Source organism: Oreochromis aureus, linkage group 12 (assembly GCF_013358895.1).
Source record: "Oreochromis aureus strain Israel breed Guangdong linkage group 12, ZZ_aureus, whole genome shotgun sequence".
NCBI lineage: Eukaryota > Metazoa > Chordata > Actinopteri > Cichliformes > Cichlidae > Oreochromis > Oreochromis aureus.
In genome coordinates this window covers 6633775-6658424 of record NC_052953.1, presented here as the reverse complement: position 1 = coordinate 6658424, position 24650 = coordinate 6633775, and the positions used below count along the sequence as shown (strand labels likewise).

General features: G+C 37.8%; 2 protein-coding genes and 1 pseudogene across 4 annotated transcripts in view; 1 reads left to right on the top strand and 2 right to left on the bottom strand.

The window, feature by feature from the left end:
• The window catches only part of prdm6 (PR domain containing 6), a 139664-nt gene that overhangs the window by 49503 nt on the left and 65511 nt on the right, over positions 1–24650 (top strand). The window lies entirely within an intron of this gene.
• On the bottom strand, positions 5554–11309 carry LOC116313593 (annotated as a pseudogene).
• Positions 14629–20052, bottom strand: LOC116313588 (GTPase IMAP family member 8-like). Its single transcript, XM_039620369.1, has 3 exons — positions 20026–20052; positions 19059–19125; positions 14629–17909 (listed from the first exon to the last, which is right to left on the bottom strand). The coding sequence occupies exons 2-3, from the start codon at positions 19084–19086 to the stop codon at positions 15106–15108; spliced, it is 2832 nt and encodes a 943-aa protein (XP_039476303.1). The 5' UTR covers positions 19087–19125; positions 20026–20052; the 3' UTR covers positions 14629–15105.

Below are 24650 nucleotides of genomic sequence, written 5' to 3'. Positions count from 1 at the left end.
TCTTTTTTGGTCTCTTAACATGTAAAGTATGCTTATCACATATGTTACATGAGCTTTTTTTTTTTTTTTTAAAGATTGAAATAGGCAAACGGTAATAGAAATAGCATATTAATCATTTATCTTTTCTGTGTGGAGTTTGCATGTTTTCTGCAAGTCTGCGTAGGCTTTCTCCAGGTGCTCCAGCTTCCTCCCACAGCACAAAGTATGCATGGATTTAGGTTAACTGGTGACTGCCCATAGCTGTGAATGTGGAGCATGAATGGTTATCAGTCTCTGTTTCATCCCTGCATTGGATTAGCAACATGTACAGGGTGTGCTATAAAATGGCAGCAGATTAGTGAATTAGAAGCAGTCTATTACTGCTGATAAACTGTCAGTATGTGGCAGTTCCTGTTTCAGTGATTGTGTGTTATACAGTGCATGACTGTCCATTTAATAACATTATTGAACATTAATACAAAACATCAATAAAATGCTTAGGAGCATATGGTCAGAAACACAGTTTAATAGATTTGCAATCCTGGTGAAAAAAACTGTTACTTTGCCTTGTAGTGCAAGCCCTGAGACCCTGGTACAGTTTCCAACTTGGCAGGGATTCAAACTGTCTGTTGATAGGGTGAGTGAGGTGCTTGTATGCATGCTGGATACAGCGTCTTAAGTAGATGTCTGTAGGTCGCTCAACTGTTTTCACTGGATAGGGTCTAATATCCAAGATGTTATAATGCTTTGTATAATACAGTAAATTGACAAGATAGACAGCTGGCCTTTTTAACCTGCTCAATAAGTGGAGGGATTGCTGGGCCTTTATCTGAAGGAAATAAATAAAGACCACATCAGGTCTTCAACAATTTAGGAACTTAAAACGTGTTACCTCCACAACTTCAGAATCTTTGATAAAGATAGAGTTGTGTCTTCTTTAGACTTCCTGTAGTCCACTATCAGCTCTTTGGTCTTTTTAACATAAAGGTCAAGGTTGCATGAATATATCCTAAAATCTCAAGTCAGATTCTTGCTCCAAGCATATGGATAAAGATTTTAAAAAAAACATACAGTCGTGGCCAAAAGTTTTGAGAATGACACAAATATTAGTTTTCACAAAGTTTGCTGCTAAACTGCTTTTAGATCTTTGTTTCAGTTGTTTCTGTGATGTACTGAAATATAATTACAAGCACTTCATACGTTTCAAAGGCTTTTATCCACAATTACATGACATTTATGCAAAGAGTCAGTATTTGCAGTGTTGGCCCTTCTTTTTCAGGACCTCTGCAATTCGACTGGGCATGCTCTTAATCAACTTCTGGGCCAAATCCTGACTGATAGCAACCCATTCTGTCATAATCACTTCTTGGAGTTTGTCAGAATTAGTGGGTTTTTATTTGTCCACCCGCCTCTTGAGGATTGACCACAAGTTCTCAATGGGATTAAGATCTGGGGAGTTTCCAGGCCATGGACCCAAAATTTCAATGTTTTGTTCCCCAAGCCACTTAGTTATCACTTTTGCCTTATGGGACGGTGCTCCATCGTGCTGGAAAATGCATTGTTCTTTACCAAACTGTTGTTGGATTGTTGGAAGAAGTTGCTGTTGGAGGCTGTTTTGGTACCATTCTTTATTCATGGCTGTGTTTTTGGGCAAAATTGTGAGTGAGCCCACTCCCTTGGATGAGAAGCAACCAGACACATGAATGGTCTCAGGATGCTTTACTGTTGGCATGACACATGGTACATGACACAGGACTGATGGTAGCGCTCACCTTTTCTTCTCCGGACAAGCCTTTTTCCAGATGCCCCAAACAATCAGAAAGAGGCTTCATCGGAGAAAATGACTTTGCAGTCCATTCACCATACTTTCTGCAGAAGATCAATATGTCCCTGATGTTTTTCTGGAGAGAAGTGGCTTCTTTGCTGCCCTTCTTGACACCAGGCCATCTTCCAAAAGTCTTCGCCTCACTGTGCGTGCAGATGCGCTCACACCTGCCTGCTGCCATTCCTGAGCAAGCTCTGCACTGGTGGCACTTCAATCCCGCAGCTGAATCCTCTTTAGGAGACGATCCTGGCACTTGCTCGACTTTCTTGGACACCCTGAAGCCTTCTTAACAAGAATTGAACCTCTTTCCTTGAAGTTCTTGATGATCCTATAAATTGTTGATTTAGGTGCAATCTTAGTATCCACAATGTCCTTGCCTGTGAAGCCATTTTTATGCAACGCAATGATGGCTGCACGTGTTTCTTTGCAGGTCACCATGGTTAACAACTGAAGAACAATGATTTCAAGCATCACCTTCCTTTTAACATGTCAGGTCTGCCATTCTAACTCAATCAGCCTGACATAATGATCTCCAGCCTCGTGCTCGTCAACATTCTCACCTGAGTTAACAAGACGATTACGAAAATGATCTCAGCAGGTCTTTTAATGACAGCAATGAAATGCAGTGGAAAGGTTTTCTTGGGATTAAGTTAATTTTCATGGCAAAGAAGGACGATGCAATTCATCTGATCACTCTTCATAACATTCTGGAGTGTATGCAAATTGCTATTATAAAAACTTAAGCAGCAACTTTTCCAATTTCCAATATTTATGTAATTCTCAAAACTTTTGGCCACGACTGTAGACCCTTAAGTATGTACTACTTCAAGGCCAGGCATCAGTGGTTGTTATTAAAGCAGGCTGATGTCAACATAATGTGATAAACAAATCATAAAACATCACAGTTGCCCTTTGGGGGAGTTGCACCCTCTGAGTGCTTGTGTTATTAGATATTCTGCCTACTACTGTGGTGTCATAAACAAATTTAATTATAACGTTGCACAGGTGGCTTGCCATACAGTCACGTAAATAATGAATATAAAACATGACTTGGCAAAACCTTGAATAATACCTATGCTCAGAGACGAGGTGAAGGATGTTCGGTTGTCCATCCTTACAGTCTGGGGTCTGTTTGTTAGAATGTCCAGTATCCCACTACAGAATGTTGTGATAAGGCAAAGATGGAGGAGTATACTACGTGTCTCTCTGATTCAGTCCAATGAGGGTGAAATCAAGTGCAGTGGAGATGGCATCTTTCCTCTATTCAGCGACAGATGAAAGATGTTAGTAAACACCTCAGACAGACTGGTACATGATCTGGTTACCCATCTTGGTATGCTGTCACAGCCAACAGATTTGTGTACTCACTCTGTGTAGGTAGGACCTTACTTTGGTGGCTTACATGTTTATCTGGTGTGAAGTTTAAATGCCAGTCAGTTGTTGAGGCTCATGAAAACAGGCATAGAAATGGTTCAGTGCAGCAGGTAAAATAAGTATTGAATGCAGCATTAGTTTTCTAAGTAAATATTTCTAGGTAATGCACAACCGCACAGCCTTGGGGGTGGGGGTGTTTTTCAGCATATGGTACTGCTTCACTTTATATAATTGAAGGAAGGATAAATGGAAAAATTTACCTAGTCATTCTAGATCAAATTCTGTTGCCCTTTACCAAGATAATGAATATGAAACAACATTGGATGTTTCAGCAAGACAATGATACCAAACACAGCCAAGGAAACTGTCACTTGGTTTCATAACTTAATTTATAGAATTCTGTGGTTTGATTTCTTTGCATGTGGGGATTTAATGGATTATATTACTGACATGTGGTGAGAATTTCATGTCAATAGCATCTTTACAAATAAATACGTTCAATACTTATTTTACCCGCTGTACATCACAGAGTGAAGCATCATGGCATAGGGATATTTTTGAGCTAATGTAATAACTTATTGATCAGTTTTATAATAAAATTTTAAACTATCAAACATCTATATCAAATCATAAACACAAAATAACTAAAATATGTTGACAAGAGTACAGCACTACATGTAGGTTTTAAACTTAAACAGTCTCCATGAAATGAGTAGTTAGGAAGCATGTGACTGGTTGTGTGATGGTGGCTGAAAAGGGTTAACTTTTTGTCCTGTTCCACTCACCATTTTTCCTACCGAAGATTTAAATAAGATGACCATCTTCTCATTTTACATCACTCTTTACTTTCAACAGAAATAAATATTTAGTAGTCATCGTGAGAAGATTATTTTAGAAAAAGATGAAGGTAAAAAAGAATATTAAAAAATTGCATATATTAACAGTTGAAACTCATTTTATCCAGAGAGTTTGTCTGAGCTAATTTCAATGTAGATGTTTGACTTTTCTACAGGAGTTCTGAACAGAAAATTACATTTTTAGAGATTTATTAGGTATAAGTGGGCCATACACCTAGACTTAATCCAACCACTTAAATTTCTCATAACAAAAAACATCCCTTCTATTTATGTATCTAAACTTCATATTCTCTAAATAGTCTTAATTTTTCTTAATTGCTTATCCAGTTAAGCTTCACAGGGGCCTGGAGCCTATCCTACCTGGCATAAAGCTAGAGCTGGGGTTCAGCCTGATCAGAGTGGTAGTCTGCTGCAGGATCTTTTCTTTTATTAAATAATTTCTTCTTGAGGGTCCTGCATAGTGTCTTTGCTGTACCGGTCCATCAACGTGAAGAGAGAGCTGAGCATAAAAGCGAAGCTCTCCATTCATCAGTCGGTCTACGTCCCTACCCTCACCTATGGTCATGAACTTTGGGCAGTGACCGAAAGAACAAGAAAGCTTTTTCCGATGCATGGCTGGCCTCTCCCTTAGAGATAGGGTGAGGAGTTTGGCCATCTGGGAGGGGCTCAGAGTAGTCACTACTCCTCCACATCGAAAGGAGCCAGTTGAGGTGGTTCGGGCATCTGACAAGGATGCCTCCTGGAGGCTTCCTGAGTGGGGGTTGATGCACCTGGGAAGGCGCCAGGGTTTCTCTGCTAAGACAGATGGACAGATTTGAAACAGGAGTGGAAAAAAAAACATCTATGTTGACTGTGAATGGACATTTTTGAACACAGAGGGTGGCTTATGACACCAACTGTCTGCTGCCTACAATGCCAACTCCTTCCAAGGTACCTCAACCCACTCACATCTTGCGTCAGGCGACCTCATTAGGTCAGTCATATTAGGTCACAAGGCACGGTCTCACAATGGTTTCAGTCGAAATCCTTGTGATACTGAGCCACGCCTTTTTCACACTTTGGCAAGAGAGTCACATGATTAATAGTGGGTCCCCTTAAAAGAGCCAAGAGCTTTACTTTCCACTCCTTACTACTACTTAGACTGAAAACCTATATAGACAGCGTGAACAATTCTTTCTTTTCGAGTATAAACTGATTTCTTTTGTTTTTGGCAGGATGTTTTATCAAGTGATAGCTTAAACCCTTGCTGAAGTTTTTGGACTGTGTGTAAACTTGAAGAGAATCCTCACTTTTAACTTGAAGCGACAGCGCAGAATTGCACAACAATATTAATCCTGCTAATAATTCTACTATTGTGTGCAAATTTGATTTGGTAAGATTTGATAAAACATTTAAATTTCATGAAGTCTCATCTGTCCTCATTGGTAAGAAGAAAATTGTAAACGCATTAGAACCAAAGAAAAATACATTAGTTTTGTGTACTCAAATAATGTAACTGACATCAGTTGATTTTTTTTTTTAATGGAGAAGTGTGGATTGTTTTTTTGGCATACAAATGTAGTGTAATATTTATGAGAATTAACTGCTTTTCATACAACTGATTTAGTTTGCGTTGAATTGTTCCTGAATTGCATTTTCTACATGTCTTTAAGACTATGGACATACTGTATATAAAAAAGTGGAATGTGAAACTGATAATTGACATTTTGGAATGAGCTGTAAAAGTTAATATTTGTATGTAAAACCTGGATTAATAATAAGTAAATCAGCTCCATGGGGCTGTATAACTACAGTGTACTCTATCATGGATGAATAGAAAAGAAAATCTTGGATCTTAAAATCTTAAATCTTGCATTTGCTAGTTAAACCCTTTAAAACCAAGCATTACTAAAACTAACTGAAGTCATGCTACTATTGTGACATCTCATAAAATGGTGCAAGCCTTATCTTCTTCAGCTTTCTGTACATATTCTTCTATCCAGTCATTGATTTGTTTATCATGATCTAGCTGTAGTTGGTTGATAGCTTCTTCATTTGGCTCGCCCTCATTTTCTATAGAAAGATTGTAATTCAGCTCATCCACTTCTTGTTCTTGTTTTTTCTTCAGTCTCTCAAAGTCTCTCTTGTATTCTCTCTTCATGAGCAGATGTTTAAGTATGATGGCGTTGCTTTTTTGTTGTTTTTGCTTCATGTCTTCCATTTCACTGTCATGCTTTGCTCTCAACGCTGCAAAATCTACTGAATATTTCTGTCTGAACTCATTGAATTCTTCTGCTTGCTTTCTGGCTTCTTCTGCAGTTTTCTTCTTCATTTCCTCGACTTTTGCCTCATAGATATCCTGCGCTAATTTCCAGTCTCTCTCCTCTTGTTCTCTCCTGAGTCTATCTAATTCTTTTATTTTGCTTTCATATTCATTTCTTTCCTTCTCATATTCTTCTTTGAGTTTTATAAGCAGCGCTTGTTCCTCCTCTTTCCTCTGTTTGTCTTCCTGATTTCGTTTCTCCCACCATTCTTTGCGCTCTTTTTCCCAAGCTTCTCGTTCTCGTTTCATCTCTTCTCGGTTTTCCATCAGCTTTTTGTCAGCATGCACATTTTTTTCACATTCTGATTTTATTTTCTGCTCAAGAGCTTCAAGTTTTTCTTCCCACTGCATTCGCAGATTTTCTTCATCAAGCATTGACACCCTGTTCTCTTGTTTCCTCTTTTTCTCCTCTCTTTTTGTTTTCTCCTGTTCCTGGTTAATCAGTTCTTCCTTCTCCTTCAGTGCTTCTTCTTTTTCTGCTCTTTCTTGATCAATTTCTTTCTTTTTCGCCTGAATTTCTTCATCGCGTTTCCTTTGAAGTTCTTCCATCTCTTTCTCCATATCTGCTTCTTTCTCTTTTAGGATCCTCTCCATTTCCTTTTGTATGGCTGCCTCAGCTTCTTGGAACATCTCTGTAGTGTAGCAGCTGCCACCATTTTTCTTCACCATTGTTTGTACTTTGTCTAAAAGCTCTGTGACTTGTGAATGATTATTTTGATCTCTGTTGTTAAAAACATGGTATCTTCCTCCACAGTCGTCAATCAGTTTTTTAACAAAGTCATCGCTGACTTCTTCCATGTAACTCTCTATTGTTTGATCTTGAAGATCATCTCCTCTGGTGAATATAACGATAATGAAGTCTTCTGATTTCTTGCCAAAAAACACCTTGATGAGCTCTACTGTGTCTTTTTCTTCTTTGGTAAATCGACCAATCTGCACTACCAGTAAGAACGCGTGAGGTCCTGGAGACAACAAGCTGATGCATTTCACAAGCTCCTGTTTGACTTCATGGTTGGACAGAGTCGTGTCGTACAAGCCTGGTGTGTGTCGACCACAGCAACTGGACGACCATCGACCACTCCTGTTGCTTTTTTGCAAACCTCTGTCACTGACTTCATGCAGGCTTTAGAATAAAAGCATTTTTGGCCTAAAATGGTGTTTCCAGTTGCACTCTTCCCACAGCCAGTCTTCCCAATCATCACTATCCTGAGAGCATCTGGGCTGTGGTTGTGATTATCAAAGGATTCTGTCTTCTGTGAAGGGTTTCCTTTGAGTTTAATCAATCTAGGTTTAACAAGCATTTGTCTTGTGAAGCACTTCGATCCCATAGCTGTCATCTTCTCCACAGTGTGCAACACCTCAGAGACCTGCTGCTTGTCTTTGATGTTGAAGATGATGTTTCGTCCTCCACACCTCTGACAGAGCTCCTGGATGTTTCTGTCTTCACTAACAAAGTTGACAACAACTGGATCTGTGGGATCTGATTCCACTGCAAAAAGAATCATGGTGAAGTCGATGACCTGAGATCCAAATTCATTCTGGATGATCTCCAACTCTTGCTTGTTTCTATCACTGAGGGGTCCCACAGGAAGGACCAGGATAAAGGCATGCACACCTTCAGGATTCCAGAGAGAAATACATTGCTTTTTGCAGCTCTTTATTGCCTCAGGAGATTTTCCATACAAAGCAGGCATCTCCACCAGGGACACTAAACGTCGGCACACCTGTGTCTCCTTCTTAACATACTCTGAGGAGTCAGCAGGTTTACCAAACTGGTGTTTTCCTACAATGGCATTGGCTGCTGAACTCCTCAGGTCTCCATGTGGCCCACATAATACCAGGTTAAGAGGCGGTTTAAAACTGACTGTTGTGTCTCCTTCTTCACCTCTGTTTAGATAGCCTCCTCTGTTTTCATTCACTATGCTGTCCATCTTTTCTACAAGGTCCTTAAGATCCTGTTCTGATAAATCATCATCAAAGTTGATTCTCTGCTGCCTTTGTCTACAGTCCTGTATGAGTCGATCCACAGCTGAAGTTTTTAACTCCTCACTATGTGTCAGAATGACCATTGCATATTTAAAAGCATCTTGACCAAAGAAACTTAGGATGTACGTTAGTTTTTGTCTGTCTTCTTCATTGAATTCAGAAGGCTTTACTAACAGGAGCAGAACATTTGGTCCAGGGGGGCAAAGAGCCACACACTTCTTCATTTCATGTTTCACCTTATCTCCAGATAATCTAAACACATCTGAGGTTTTGACTACTGTTAGGCGTGTTTTCCTATACTCTCCTTTAGTGACTGTACAGAATGCGGGCATCCTTTGGAAAAAGAAATCTTTTTTCCCGGTGATGAAGTTGGTTAGAATTACTTTTTTTGTCAGAGTCTTTCCAAACACCAAAATCCGAAGTTCATATGCTGTAAAGAAACAAAAAAGCATTAAAAATTTTTTTTACCAATAATTACACACACACACGTGTGGACCAAAAACCTCTTTTGATTGCTTTGAGACCTGTGGTCATCTGTTGTTCGCATAGAAGATTCCAACTTGTGCTGTACAGATGTATGTGTCAAATAAACATCTTTCAAACAGAGCAACTTTTACTTTTACTGCAATCAGTCTTCATTTAAGATTTGACCCACATTTTTCACAGTTTCACTAATGCTAGAAGCTGGCAAGGATTTGCCGACACATCACATCTTCCATGCAATCAGTGGGTGACCATGGCCCTTAGAGTGCAGTATGAAGCAAGACTATCTTGGTAATATTGTTTACATTCATATTCTGTCTAACTATTGGTGTTATTTTAATAAATGTTGCCAAACTCACCGCATGGTGAAAGTGGTGGTGATGCCATAGTAGCACTGTGATAGAAATCTGAAAAGTTTGTATTATGTATCTGTTGGATTAAAAAAAAAACAAAAAGACAAAATTTATCATCAAATATTTGACATAGTAATCAGAGACTTACTAATGTGGCTTAAATCGTTAAGCACTATACTATTGCTCAGACACAATGGATAATGCCTAAATGTTTTGCTACATTTGGGACAAAAACAATGCAACACTGTGCACTGAAATTCAGATTGGCTAATATGTACATGAGTGAGTGAGTGTGTGTGCGTGTATGGGGGGGGGGGTCGTCTGGTGAAATGTACAGTGAACAAACAAGCTCATGAGTAAGATGACCAAAAAATGTTACACTGTGTTGTAGAGTCTGACAGCTGCTGGTAGCGCTTCTTCCTACACTGTGGGTGTAAAAGTATACTGCTGTGGTGTTACTGTATAAAACAGTGGAGCTGGATAGTACAATACCATTTGTAATATAAAAACCTAGGTCACAAAAACCTTGAATGTTTTGCAAAATGTAAAAAACCCAGAATGTAATGATTTGCTGATTTCATAAAGCCATATCTTATTCACAATAGAACATAATAAACATAATAAAAACATTTTAATCTTTAGATTGAGCTAATATTTTTCTTGAAATGGTAAAACCTTTCAATTTGAAGCTGGCAGATGGCAGAAGCAGTCTCAAAGTAAAGCAAACATTGGGGTGTTCTAAGAAAATATGTATTCTGCAGCTTATTAGGTTACTTGATAATAGGCCAGTTGCATGATAAGGTACAAAAAGAGCATATCTATTATATTATATTTCAGATTAAAAAGACAAATACAAGACACAAGTTACCAAATATTTTCTTGTATTCTGTTTTTATTTACATTTTACACAACATTCCAACTTATTTAAAATGCGGGTTATAAGAGCAAAATGATTATAGATAATTCTCAATATATTTTCTAATACTGTGTACAGTACTAGAGTACAATATATAGGTAGATACAGCAAGTGTCAGATACCTCCATAAAATGGTATTTCAAGTAAAGTTAAAATTATATTAAATGATGCCTATTTGATGTTTGTTATGGATTAACCTTACCTATTTTAGCCTGATATTTGAATGTAACTTGCATTAATCAGGTCTGTATTTCTTTATGTAACTCTACACGTTTCAAAACTAATATCTATGTAGCTCTTGCTTGTACTATTTTGTAAAATATTTCCCACACCTATAATATGAAGACATATTAAATGCAGTACTGTAACTACACAATGTGATCTGTATCTAATTACCAGACCTGTATAGATTTCTGTCACAGAGTGTGAAAAGTGGACCCAGGTGCAGACATTCTAAAACTCAAACTTAACTGATGATGAGCTGTTTATTAAGGCAGACTGAACAGTACAAAATAAAAGGGCAAAAACAATGCAAACTAAGCAATAACCTAAACTGGGTAAACTAGAAAGGAAGCACAAACTATGAAAACCCTGGCAAACAGAAACACAAACAAAACTCTAAACATGGCAATGATGAGGAGGATATATGGAAACCTGAACGCAGGACATGGCATGGGAATAACACAGACGATCCGACAAAGACTGAATGAGAAGGCACAGACTAAATACACACAGGAGGCTAATGAGGGAAGTGGGAACACATGGGGGAACAGCTGACACACATGAACATAAGGACCTCAGTGGAAGAGTAAAACTAAACACGATGAACACAGGAACACAAGATCTCTTCAAAATAAAACAGGAAACATGAGACGCAGACATGACAACCAGAACTTGGCAACATAAGACACAGGCATGAAACACATGAAGGGCAGGGGAGACTTAACAGGGGTTGGAAGACACAAGGGAAAACTAATAAGCAAATGAACATAGGAAACCTAATAAGCTTAAACATACACTACAAACATCAAAAGAACTAAAACTCAAAACACTGGATCATAAGACCCAGGATCGTGACAGATTTCATACACCTAGTCAGTATTAACAGTTACAACTAACCAGTGTAGGACTCTAGTCTGTTTCCAGCAGTTATAGACTTTATTAATCACTCCAGACTATTTATTTTCTGTGATTGTACTCACCAGGTGAGACTCTGACGTTCTTCCTCGGTGCTGTTAAATGTCCAAACTGAATCAGGTCACTTGTAACCACCTTTTATTATCAGAATATCAAGGTGTTGCCTTGTACTAGTATGACGGCAGAGTAAAGGCCATGTGTGATGCAGTTACTGATAAATGACCAAACACTGAGCATTCCCTGGATTCTTTATGCTCTGTTGCATCTGCGCAAGCTCCATGCATTGTCTGAACCTTTAACAACAGAAAAAGGTCATACAAGTCTCAGGTGGTTTTATGTCTTATCTAAGCGAGAAGTCGCATTAGTTGTTTTGTTATTATTGGGCTGTTTACCAGGCGCGTACAGGACACCCAAAGATCTAATCATTGTTAGTGATAAATGTCAAGTTGAGCTAATCATCCTGATCTACATGTAGAAAATGTTCACAAGATGTGATGGCAAGGATATCACTTGCTATGCAGGGCAAGGAGCAAATGGTGGCAAAGGGCACAGTGCCTTAACTAGTTGGCTGTTGTGGAAAAAACAGAAACGTGTGGGTTTTGGTCCATTATCAAAAAACTGACAGTGGGTTTAAATTTAGATGCGGTTAATACACTTACATAGAAAAAGCGGTTTGTGTGAATGAGTGAATGAGGCAAGTTGTATAAAGCGCTTTGATAGCGCACTATATTCAGAGACACTCACAGGACATTTCAGGTTTTTCTCCTTAGCTAACACTAAGCCTTGAAAATTGTAGATTCTTCTTGAGCTGAAAATGCAATTAATGAATTAGAATGAGGCATACTTCATTTATCCTGCTTTTGGGAAATTACTTTGCCACATCAGTTGGTGAAATAAAAATATGAATATTGATGATAATAATAACACATCCTCAGAAGTGTCCAGTTTGCAGCTAGCATACAGGGAGTGCAGAATTATTAGGCAAATGAGTATTTTGTCCACATCATCCTCTTCATGCATGTTGTCTTACTCCAAGCTGTATAGGCTCGAAAGCCTACTACCAATTAAGCATATTAGGTGATGTGCATCTCTGTAATGAGAAGGGTGTGGTCTAATGACATCAACACCCTATATCAGGTGTGCATAATTATTAGGCAACTTCTTTTCCTTTGGCAAAATGGGTCAAAAGAAGGACTTGACAGGCTCAGAAAAGTCAAAAATAGTGAGATATCTTGCAGAGGGATGCAGCAGTCTTAAAATTGCAAAGCTTCTGAAGCTTGATCATCGAACAATCAAGCGTTTATTTCAAAATAGTCAACAGGGTCGCAAGAAGCGTGTGGAAAAACCAAGGCGCAAAATAACTGCCCATGAACTGAGAAAAGTCAAGCGTGCAGCTGCCAAGATGCCACTTGCCACCAGTTTGGCCATATTTCTGAGCTGCAACATCACTGGAGTGCCCAAAAGCACAAGGTGTGCAATACTCAGAGACATGGCCAAGGTAAGAAAGGCTGAAAGACGACCACCACTGAACAAGACACACAAGCTGAAACGTCAAGACTGGGCCAAGAAATATCTCAAGACTGATTTTTCTAAGGTTTTATGGACTGATGAAATGAGAGTGAGTCTTGATGGGCCAGATGGATGGGCCCGTGGCTGGATTGGTAAAGGGCAGAGAGCTCCAGTCCCACTCAGACGCCAGCAAGGTGGAGGTGGAGTACTGGTTTGGGCTGGTATCATCAAAGATGAGCTTGTGGGGCCTTTTCGGGTTGAGGATGGAGTCAAGCTCAACTCCCAGTCCTACTGCCAGTTTCTGGAAGACACCTTCTTCAAGCAATGGTACAGGAAGAAGTCTGCATCCTTCAAGAAAAACATGATTTTCATGCAGGACAATGCTCCATCACACGCGTCCAAGTACTCCACAGCGTGTGGCTGGCAAAAAGGGTATAAAAGAAGAAAAACTAATGACATGGCCTCCTTGTTCACCTGATCCTGAACCCCATTGAGAACCTGTGGTCCATCATCAAATGTGAGATTTACAAGGAGGAAAAACAGTACACCTCTCTGAACAGTGTCTGGGAGGCTGTGGTTGCTGCTGCACGCAAATGTTGATGGTGAACAGATCAAAACACTGACAGAATCCATGGATGGCAGGCTTTTGAGTGTCCTTGCAAAGAAAGGTGGCTATATTGGTCGCTGATTTGTTTTTGTTTTGTTTTGAATGTCAGAAATGTATATTTGTGAATGTGGAGATGTTATATTGGTTTCACTGGTAAAAATAAATAATTGAAATGGGTATATATTTGTTTTTGTTAAGTTGCCTAATAATTATGCACAGTAATAGTCACCTGCACACACAGATATCCCCTAAAATAGCTAAAACTAAAAACAAACTGAAAACTACTTCCAAAAACATTCAGCTTTGATATTAATGAGTTTTTTGGGTTCATTGAGAACATGGTTGTTGTTCAATAATAAAATTATTCCTCAAAAATACAACTTGCCTAATAATTCTGCACTCCCTGTAGAGCCAGCCTTCTCAGTCAGTTTATTCACTCTGTCGGTGAAAACTGCTGAGTCATAACCACAGAATCAAAACCTGTATACGCTTTAGGGACAAAATCAATGGGCTACAGTTCTTAATTTTTAAATTCAGTTATTTTTTTCTGCATCTTTGCCACAGGTATATGAAATCAAGCAGCAAACCATGGAGTCTACCTTTACAAGTTTTTTAAAGAATTTCTTGTCCTAAAGAGCTCACGGCATTAGAACAAGTTGTGTTATTCCAACAGTGGTGTTTCCAGCTGAAACACTCACATTATTATAATTGAGAATTGTCACTGATCTTCTTATGTACATGTACGTTTAAAGAATGTGGTGTAATTGTCAAGTGTGTCGATTATTTATTAAGGCCTAAAAGATGATGTCCACCCTATAAATTCTGTGAAATGAATTTTCTAAAACTGGGTTTAAATATGAAAGGACCTTTTAAGTAAAGCCAGGACATATTCCCTTATTTCAAAGATTCAAAATTGAAGAAACAAATTAAAGCAAGGTTTTTAACAAATACAGTTTGTATTTAACTATGAACTGCAGTTCCGTGCTTAGGTTGCCTGAACTTTATTACATTTTCCTTCACTTTAAAGTTAGATTATAACAGTTTACGGTCTTTTTTCCAATCAATCAATATCCGTAATGAGTCTTCAGCTAATGTTTGTTTTTATTTAAGTTTACTGTGATATTTTCCAACAGTGTTACTTATTCATTGTCTCTTATTGAATCAGAATTATTTTTGGTGATAAAGTGATCATCAAAATTAACGATAAGAACATCAATTGGTTTTTGTCAAAAATATGAAGCTTACATTTTAATATATTTCTACACAGACTACTTCTCAGATGTATAAAAACAAAAAACAATCAGGAACCGAAACATTTTTATCATTCTGAATAAAGAGACAAGCAGTGCCAAAAACTGGTTATATAGTACAATACAGTGTTTTCTGTAAGTAACAAACACATCTGAGCCAAAGAACTTCTGTGATCTTCGTGAGATTATTGACACCAGTAATTGTTTTTAAATGGAAAAATATGTATTACTTCTTACAGTAAAAATGGCATGATACAAATTAAATGAAATCTTTACCTAACTGATTTATATGATTAGTTTACATTCATTCATGTTTTTACTTAGCAGACAACATTTTCTGCAGTAAAAAAAAAAAGGCTGACATTGTATATAATACTTTGAGTATATTATGTTATATAGAACTACATAAGTGTCATCTATCATGCAGCTATAAAAAAGTATTTGTTTATTAAACACTTCAAAACCAAAAGCTATCAACTTCAACCAAACTATGCTGCTGTTGTGACATTCAGGTAAAAGAGCCCGTTTCATAAAATAGTGCAAGACTTATCTCCATCAGCTTTCTGTGCATATTCTTCTATCCAGTCATTGATTTGTTTATCATGATCTAGCTGTAGTTGGTTGATAGCTTCTTCATTTGGCTCGCCCTCATTTTCTATAGAAAGATTGTAATTCAGCTCATCCACTTCTTGTTCTTGTTTTTTCTTCAGTCTCTCAAAGTCTCTCTTGTATTCTCTCTTCATGAGCAGATGTTTAAGTATGATGGCGTTGCTTTTTTGTTGTTTTTGCTTCATGTCTTCCATTTCACTGTCATGCTTTGCTCTCAACGCTGCAAAATCTACTGAATATTTCTGTCTGAACTCATTGAATTCTTCTGCTTGCTTTCTGGCTTCTTCTGCAGTTTTCTTCTTCATTTCCTCAACTTTTGCCTCATAGATATCCTGCGCTAATTTCCAGTCTCTCTCCTCTTGTTCTCTCCTGAGTCTATCTTGTTCTTTTATTTTGCTTTCATATTCATTTCTTTCCTTCTCATATTCTTCTTTGAGTTTTATAAGCTGCGCTTGTTCCTCCTCTTTCCTCTGTTTGTCTTCCTGATTTCGTTTCTCCCACCATTCTTTGCGCTCTTTTTCCCAAGCTTCTCGTTCTCGTTTCATCTCTTCTCGGTTTTCCATCAGTTTTCTGTCAGCATGCACATTTTTTTCACATTCTGATTTTATTTTCTGCTCAAGAGCTTCAAGTTTTTCTTCCCACTGCCTTCGGAGTTTTTCTTCATATCTTATTGATGCTATGGTCTCCTGTTCTCTCTTTTCCTCCTCTCTTTTTGTTTTCTCCTGTTCCTGGTTAATCAACTCTTCCTTCTCCTTCAGTGCTTCTTCTTTTTCTGCTCTTTCTTGATCAATTTCTTTCTTTTTCGCCTGAATTTCTTCATCGCGTTTCCTTTGAAGTTCTTCCATCTCTTTCTCCATATCTGCTTCTTTCTCTTTTAGGATCCTCTTCATTTCCTTTTGTATGGCTGCCTCAGCTTCTTGGAACATCTCTGTAGTGTAGCAGCTGCCACCATTTTTCTTCACCATTGTTTGTACTTTGTCTAAAAGCTCTGTGACTTGTGAATGATTATTTTGATCTCTGTTGTTAAAAACATGGTATCTTCCTCCACAGTCGTCAATCAGTTTTTTAACAAAGTCATCGCTGACTTCTTCCATGTAACTCTCTATTGTTTGATCTTGAAGATCATCTCCTCTGGTGAATATAACGATAATGAAGTCTTCTGATTTCTTGCCAAAAAACTCCTTGATGAGCTCTACTGTGTCTTTTTCTTCTTTGGTAAATCGACCAATCTGCACTACCAGTAAGAACGCGTGAGGTCCTGGAGACAACAAGCTGATGCATTTCACAAGCTCCTGTTTGACTTCATGGTTGGACAGAGTCGTGTCGTACAAGCCTGGTGTGTCGACCACAGCAACTGGACGGCCATCGACCACTCCTTTTGCTTTTTTGCAAACCTCTGTCACTGACTTCATGCAGGCTTTAGAATAAAAGCATTTTTGGCCTAAAATAGTGTTTCCAGTTGCACTCTTCCCACAGCCAGTCTTCCCAATCATCACTATCCTGAGAGCATCTGGGCTGTGGTTGTGATTATCAAAGGATTCTGTCTTCTGTGAAGGGTTTCCTTTGAGTTTAATCAATCTAGGTTTAACAAGCATTTGTCTTGTGAAGCACTTCGATCCCATAGCTGTCATCTTCTCCACAGTGTGCAACACCTCAGAGACCTGCTGCTTGTCTTTGATGTTGAAGATGATGTTTCGTCCTCCACACCTCTGACAGAGCTCCTGGATGTTTCTGTCTTCACTAACAAAGTTGACAACAACTGGATCTGTGGGATCTGATTCCACTGCAAAAAGAATCATGGTGAAGTCGATGACCTGAGATCCAAATTCATTCTGGATGATCTCCAACTCTCGCTTGTTTCTATCACTGAGGGGTCCCACAGGAAGGACCAGGATAAAGGCATGCACACCTTCAGGATTCCAGAGAGAAATACATTGCTTTTTGCAGCTCTTTATTGCCTCAGGAGATTTTCCATACAAAGCAGGCATCTCCACCAGGGACACTAAACGTCGGCACACCTGTGTTTCCTTCTTAACATACTCTGAGGAGTCAGCAGGTTTACCAAACTGGTGTTTTCCTACAATGGCATTGGCTGCTGAACTCTTCAGAACATCATGTGGCCCACATAATACCAGGTTAAGAGGCGGTTTAAAAGTGACTGTTGTGTCAGCTTCTTCACCTCTGTTTAGATAGCCTCCTCTGTTTTCATTCACTATGCTCTCCATCTTTTCCATGAGTTCTTGAAGATCCTTTTCTGGTAGATCTTTTTTATCAAAGTTGATTCTCTGCTGCCTTTGTCTACAGTCCTGTATGAGTCGATCCACAGCTGAAGTTTTTTTCTCCTCACTATGTGTCAGAATGACCATTGCATATTTAAGAGCATCTTGACCAAAGAAACTTAGGATGTACGTTAGTTTTTGTCTGTCTTCTTCATTGAATTCAGAAGGCTTTACTAACAGGAGCAGAACATTTGGTCCAGGGGGGCAAAGAGCCACACACTTCTTCATTTCATGCTTCACTTTATCTCCAGCTAAACTGAAGACATCTGAGGTTTTCACTATTGTTAGGCGTGTTTTCCTGTACTGTCCCTGAGTGACTGTAGTGGATGGAGACATCTTTTGCAAAAGGTCCCCAGTCAAATCTTTTTTTCCAGTGATGAAGTTGGTTAGAATTGATTTTTTACTTTGAGTCTTTCCAAACACCAGAATCCGAAGTTCATATGCTGTAAACCAACAAAAAAATTATTACAAGTTTTCCAGCACATACATACAGATTTATATCTTTTATTTCTTTTATTCTTTTTGAACTTTATTTTTTTTTAATTATTTGCAAAAATATCTATTCTTTACTGGGAAGTGTTCAAATAATCTTTTTAAACTCTCTTATCCTTCTCTCCAAAACCACTGTGAAGGTGTGAACACCAGCCTAATTTAATTTTTGGTGCATCAAATGATAATGTGTTAAAGCTGCTTGTATGTGTCACTAATGCACAAGGGGGCACATTTAAGAAATGTGGGGAGAGTCGATGCTTTTTATAGCTGTAGTAGTTGCCCTTTAGTTTGTAAATTAGAAACATGTAACATGTTCGGGATAAGTGTCAAACAGTTTCAAAGTTTATTGTTTACAGATTCAGATGTTCATAATACATAAAATGCATATGTGTTTTGGTCAGGTTTGGACTGGGTAAGAAATCGATCCTAGCATTTTTTAGTCCCATTATGTCCCTTCATCGTTGTCTTACCCTGTGAATTTCACATTCCTTTATCTCTTCCTCACTTTTCCACAAAGCTTTGTTACTAGTTCTTGCTGGTACTACAATTTGCTGCACCTATTTTTAGTTTCTTTTTATTGTTTTCATTTTGTTTTTCAGCTCCACCTCTCCGCCACTTCTTCCAGACGAAACTTTTTTTTTTTACACCCTGCATGAGCGATGGTAGCGGAGGGGCCGGTGACATTAAGAGATTTGAATGGGCAATAGTGTCAGTAATGGGCTGCTGTCAGTCCTTGTGCAGCGACCCTTCAGGCCGGACCATTGGCCCAAAAGTGTATCAGGCCACCAGGAAAATGCCCAGTATGCAAGATTACCAGTCCAGCCCTGGGTTTGGGTAAAATCACAACTGTCCCTACTACCAGCATAACTAGTGTATCTAACTGTTACTCTAAGTGTGTTAACGGGAGTAAACGTGGCTTCTGGTTCTGTTACTAATTTTCTTTGTCACCTTTGTCCTCCCTAACGCATCTTTATTTTCTTGTGACTTTTGCCTGGCACTGGACTTAACATGGATTTAAGCTGTCCTGGTCATGCTCAGATACTTGCATTCTTTCTGTCTTGCTATCTGTGTTATGTTCTGCTAAATCTCGCCAGACTCACCGCGTGATGAAAGTGGTTGTGATGCCATAGTGCCACTGTGACAGAAATATGAGGAATTGGATGGTGTCTGTTGGATGAAAGAAAAAGGAAGAGAAAGTTACAATCTTATAATAAACCATCAGACAAAAATAATCTGAATACATGGACCTTTAGAAGAAACCTTAAAACTCCATAGGGCTCTATCATGTGGTGGACACACTGGAGCAGGTAGAATAAGTGCAATATCATTGCCACTATAGGATCAGCCTGTGGATAGCATGGCTACAAATATCCTCCATATCAGATTTGATAATAATGGCTCAGGTATTGGAGTACAAAATATACGTTTTATTTAATAATTGTATAGTGTCACTACACTGTTTTCCGTATGGTTATGAGAAGTCAAAAAGTTTTGTCAACACCTGATAATGTGTTGTATATGTAGTATAGTGCAGTATAGTGGTGTGGTAAAGGTCTGTCAGTGAGCACAATAATATTATAAGGCAGAACTGGCAGTTGTATTAAAAAAAATGGATGTTTAAGAAATGCAAACAATCATCAAAACAGTTTGGTATCAAAACACTTCCGATAAAGTTGAATTATGAAAATAAATAAAGTAAGTCTAAATTATTTATTTATATTGGTGAACCACATATGTAAATTCAGCTTGGAGAATTAAAGTCGGCTTCTTTGTACGTAGGATTTAAAAACTGACATGTCTGGTATTGCTCGTATCATGTTGTAGAACATTCACCCTAAAGTATAATATGAATATATATAAAATGTGGTACTTTAACTTACCTGCATTGCTGTCATACACTTAATTAATATCCACAGTTGCGACTAATCTATTTAAGACCACATTCTTTTTGTAGCACATTTACAGATTTTATTAAGGACTTGAGTCTACCATGACTTACAAAACTGAGAACAGATGCAGTTATAGGTTTTTATATTTATTGCCTTTACTCTTTGTGAATGTACTCACCGGGTGAAACTGCTGATTGTCCTCAGCGGTTTTAAATGTTCCTTTGCAGATCCAAACTGAATCAGGTCACTCGAAAGTACCTTTTATTGACAGAATTGGGAGGTGTTGCCCTGTACAAGTATGACAGCAATGTAAAGACTTTATCTGACAGAGTTACTGATAAATGGAGCATTCTCGGCATTGTTTATGCTCTGTTGCATCTTAGCATAAAGAATTTTTCTTTCGGTTGAAGTCTATCATAAAGGCTCCATCCACCGACTGAGTCTTCAAAACATCTTCCTTCCTAAAAAAGGTGATACACGTCAGCTATCAGTCATAGGCGTGGTTTCATAATAGCATATTAATTAATTTTTTGAATAAGTCTTATTTTGATAAACTAAAACATACAGGACATCTAAAGGTCTTATCTAAGACTCCAATCACTGATGACTGTTTCCTGTTTGATGAGTGTCATCTCGAGTCACGTCGCCATTCTGGCTTACAGCTAGCAAATGTTTACTAAAATGTTATTGAGAGTGCTTCACTTGCTACCCAGCCATGGGCCGGTTAGACAATTTAAGCCACAAAATGAGCTTAACTGAAATCTGTAGATTTTGGTCCATCGGTAAAATACTATGCACGCTGTAAGATCAAAAGGGTTCTAAGAAAGGTGTTCAAAAAATGTTCTTTTTTAAAAACTTGTAAAATGTGGTTAATGTCCTGTATTTTTTTGTGTTTTCAGTACAACCATTTAATTTGGTTTATATTTACAGAAAGTCGATAAACTTTTAGGATTTTAGGGGGCAAATACTTGTGAAGGTCAAATTTGCCTCAGAACACTAGAATAGAACACCTTCGTATAGATGGTTTTGCTCTGGGATGAACTGAATTGACACAAAACCTGATGAATGTAAAACAAAGCTGAATCAGTCGGTCAGTCTGTGAGAGAAGGGGCTTCACTCCCTGTTCAGCAGGAACTGCAGAGGGCCTACAAAATAATCTGCAGTGCCCTCTTCTCCACCAGTGCTTCATAAGTATCCACTTTGCAGCCAATCACAGAGCTAGACCCTCAGAATCAGCTGTCATTATAAGAACATGCCTTAACCTGGCATGCCACCCTCATCTGGGTGCCATGATTTAACTGTGATAAGATACTGCAGAAATTTGAACTGGTTTTGGTTTCTAAATTGTTACAGCCCTACTCTTTAATTCAGTGAACAATTCTTTCAAACATACTTAATAAATCTATAAGTATCATCATTTCATTTAGTTCATATTTTTACTACCACAGCTGTTAAAAATAATGTGACCTATATGAGTTGGAAAGTCCTGCTAAAGTTATTTTGTTTTAAATAATAAATAAACAGCCAAAAGTAATTCACCGTTAATGCACTTTAAATTAAATAATAATGATAATAATGCATACTTTATTGATCCCCGTGGGGAAATTGCTCTCTTTGCATTTGACCTCAACATCAGTCAGTGTAGGTATAACATTTAGGTGGCCCAGTACTTTTGTCTTAATAATGTTTCCTCTTCAGTTCTATTTTTCTTTTATGTCATATTGTTGAGAGTTTACAAAAACTTTTTATTATACGAATTGACCTGAATTCATTTATGATATTTTATACCACTCTTGTTGATTAGGCATGGATTGGAGAACATCTGATTATATCAGTATCTGTGGTAGTCATTAAATGAGCATTGTTTGAAGTTAAAGGCCTACTTGGGTCTTGTTGCAGCTGGTACATTAATTAAAAGTTGCATAAGATGAAAATGTTATTGTTAAAGTTCAAGATTGGAACTAAAAACCCAAAATGAAAACAGGTCAGCTGACAAAACCTTTGTTAGGAGAGTTTGAAAACAGTGCTCTGTTCAGGTATTACACCAATGAAATGGCTATGTTTGACTGAGAAACAACATTACTGACATAATGTCAGTAATTCTGCTCAATCCTGATGCCCTGTAAATGACACTGTGATATTATTATGCCGTCTTTAATTTAGAAAACAAATATAATTATAAATGAATGAATTTGAGCTTACATTTTGTTGCAAATAATGTTTTTGCAAACATGTAACCTGAATGTCCATTCATTTGGGGTTACCACTGATGTTTTTTTTTCATGCTTTTAAACTTCTGAAGTACTCTTTTCTCCATTTAATCACCCAGGAACATGACTAAAAACCTGAACTCTCAGCTGTGTCTTTCAGGTATTAGCCTTGAAAAAAACATTACAATGAATTTGTTGACTACTTCCTTGTGAGTCACTACATCCTATCTCTTATTTAATGCCAGCACTGAACAAAGTTGGCTCTTGCTACCAGAGAGGTAATATTATCAGATCACTAAACATTTGTCTTTCATCTCTGTGATTTGTCAGACCAGCTGACAAATCATAAAAATGAAACTCAGTCTTACCACATTCCTTTATGCACATAGGCACATCACCCACAAACAGTCCACCATGTGTACTGAATGCCTTGACTTTAGAGATTACCATTTAGATGCCAAAACCATGTGATGAGTTACAAGCTGTTTGCCATTATAACACAAAGTGGGCAATTGAACCAATGATATTAAGGCTCATAGACTTCAGAAGAGTGACACATGACACAAAAAAGATTGAGAATAGAATTCAATAGAAATCCTTAATAGCAAAAATGAGATATGTAGCATTCTTGGTATTCTGACGTGGTGGAATATATCTATGTCCCAGTGGTCATTAAAATTACAGTTACAGCTGCCATGTGGCAAGACTTGCTTGTAGGATTTTATAATAGGTGTAACCACCTATTATAAAGTTTTTATTTTGCTTTAAGTTGTCGGGGGTAAATGCTACATATTGTTTGACACTGCACAAATTACAGAAGTAACAAACTATATCAAGATTGTATAAAGAAAGTTAACTTTACTTTTTGGTTTTTACTTTGCATTGGCGTTTTATTGGAATAAATTGGGAATATGATCTTTTAAGAGCAAACTTTTTATATTCGATTGTTATCCACTCTTTTCGGTTGACCCCACTTCTGTTTTTATGGCCAGTGATTCTTGTGAACAAACCAATTCTGCCGCATCATTAATCCTACTGAATCCTGTAATATTAGGACTTTAATTAAAATGGAGGTGGTATTAGCATGAGTAGATCAAGCCCAGGTAATAAAGCAGGTCAAATAAAAAATATTTTATTACGGTATTCTTGAGTTTCCTTTTACTCTGGCTGAATATTGTCTTTAAAGGAGCAACCCTGACCAAAAAGCAATCATTGGAAGATGCTAAATATGCAGTAACCTTTGCCAATAGTTTTTTGAAGTGATAGAACACCTATAAAGTAAAGTACTGGACATATTGTGCCAACAGGTCTGTACAGCTGTTCAACTAAGGAAAAACTGTGTTTTTGTGCACTTTTTGCGTGAATCTAAAAATCTTTAATTGTCTGCAGAGTTGAGTTATTTTCCCCGAGAACTGGCTTAGGTGTGGGTCAGCTGTTGCTTTCCCATCAAAACTTCTTAAAACTGGCCACAATAGGATGTAACTTTGAGTAAAGAGATTATTAAAACAAAATAGTGATGCAAACATTCACGTAAACAACCCAAATTCATAGCCAGAGCCTCTGCACTGAGAATTCTACTGAAATTGATCAAATGAGTAATTTATGTCATGTTAGTATTTTGGATAAATATTTGTAACTGCCAAATTACAATAAGTAGAACCATATAGTGTAGTGTACACATTCAGTGCGGTTTCATTTTATAACTGTAATTGGTCATTTTTTCCCCAGCATAAGTTTTAAGCAAAGTAATTAACCATGGCTAATATCAATAGACAAATCAACTCAGATGCTGGAGAAATGCAGATGAGAAATGTTGCAGAAAAAGAAACAAAACATACCAAACTAATTCCCAGAAAGTTGATTCTGTTCATCTGGATGTTTAACACTCCCACTGAAAACGCTATGGGCAGAAGAACAGAATCAACTTTCTGAGATTTTCCTTACCTGGATGATTGAGCATGCACCAAGATAACAAACTAATTGTAATCGCTGCTGGATTAAGCAGAAATGCAGCTATGGAGTGGGAGTTTGGTTAGAAGTGAATGTCCAGTAAAAGCTACAGTTTATCATAGCGCACGCTGCAGGTGAACCTTAAAAGCAGAATTCCTGAATTTTCTTTACAAAGTATGGGTTTTCACAAAAACCCATACTTTGTTCCTTTGTTCCTATTTGTGAAAGGTGAAACCTAGGTTTAAGCGCCACCCCTTGTGGACAGGTTTTAGTTGTTTTTCTTCCCTTTATAAGCACAGGTGAAAGTAATTAGTGTCTCTTTGTTTGAGGCTGGTGCGGTGTGTGTGAGTCCTTTGTGCAGAGTGTGGTGGATCTTGATTTTCCAAAGGCATAAACCCAATAGAAAATAATACTTTGATTCAGCAACTGTTGGGTCTGGTATCAAGGGTTGTGCTTAATCTTTAGAAGGCCCAATTCATGTGAAAGCCTTGTAGTTGACTTTCTGTGTTATTTGTTGGTTTGAAGATAACTCTGAGGCACAGAAAAGGGCCATTAAAATCATTGTAACAATAAGTTAGTAAGTTGCTCGGAATTGCATTACCAAGCATGGAAAGCATTTATAGGGCCCATATATTAAGTAAAG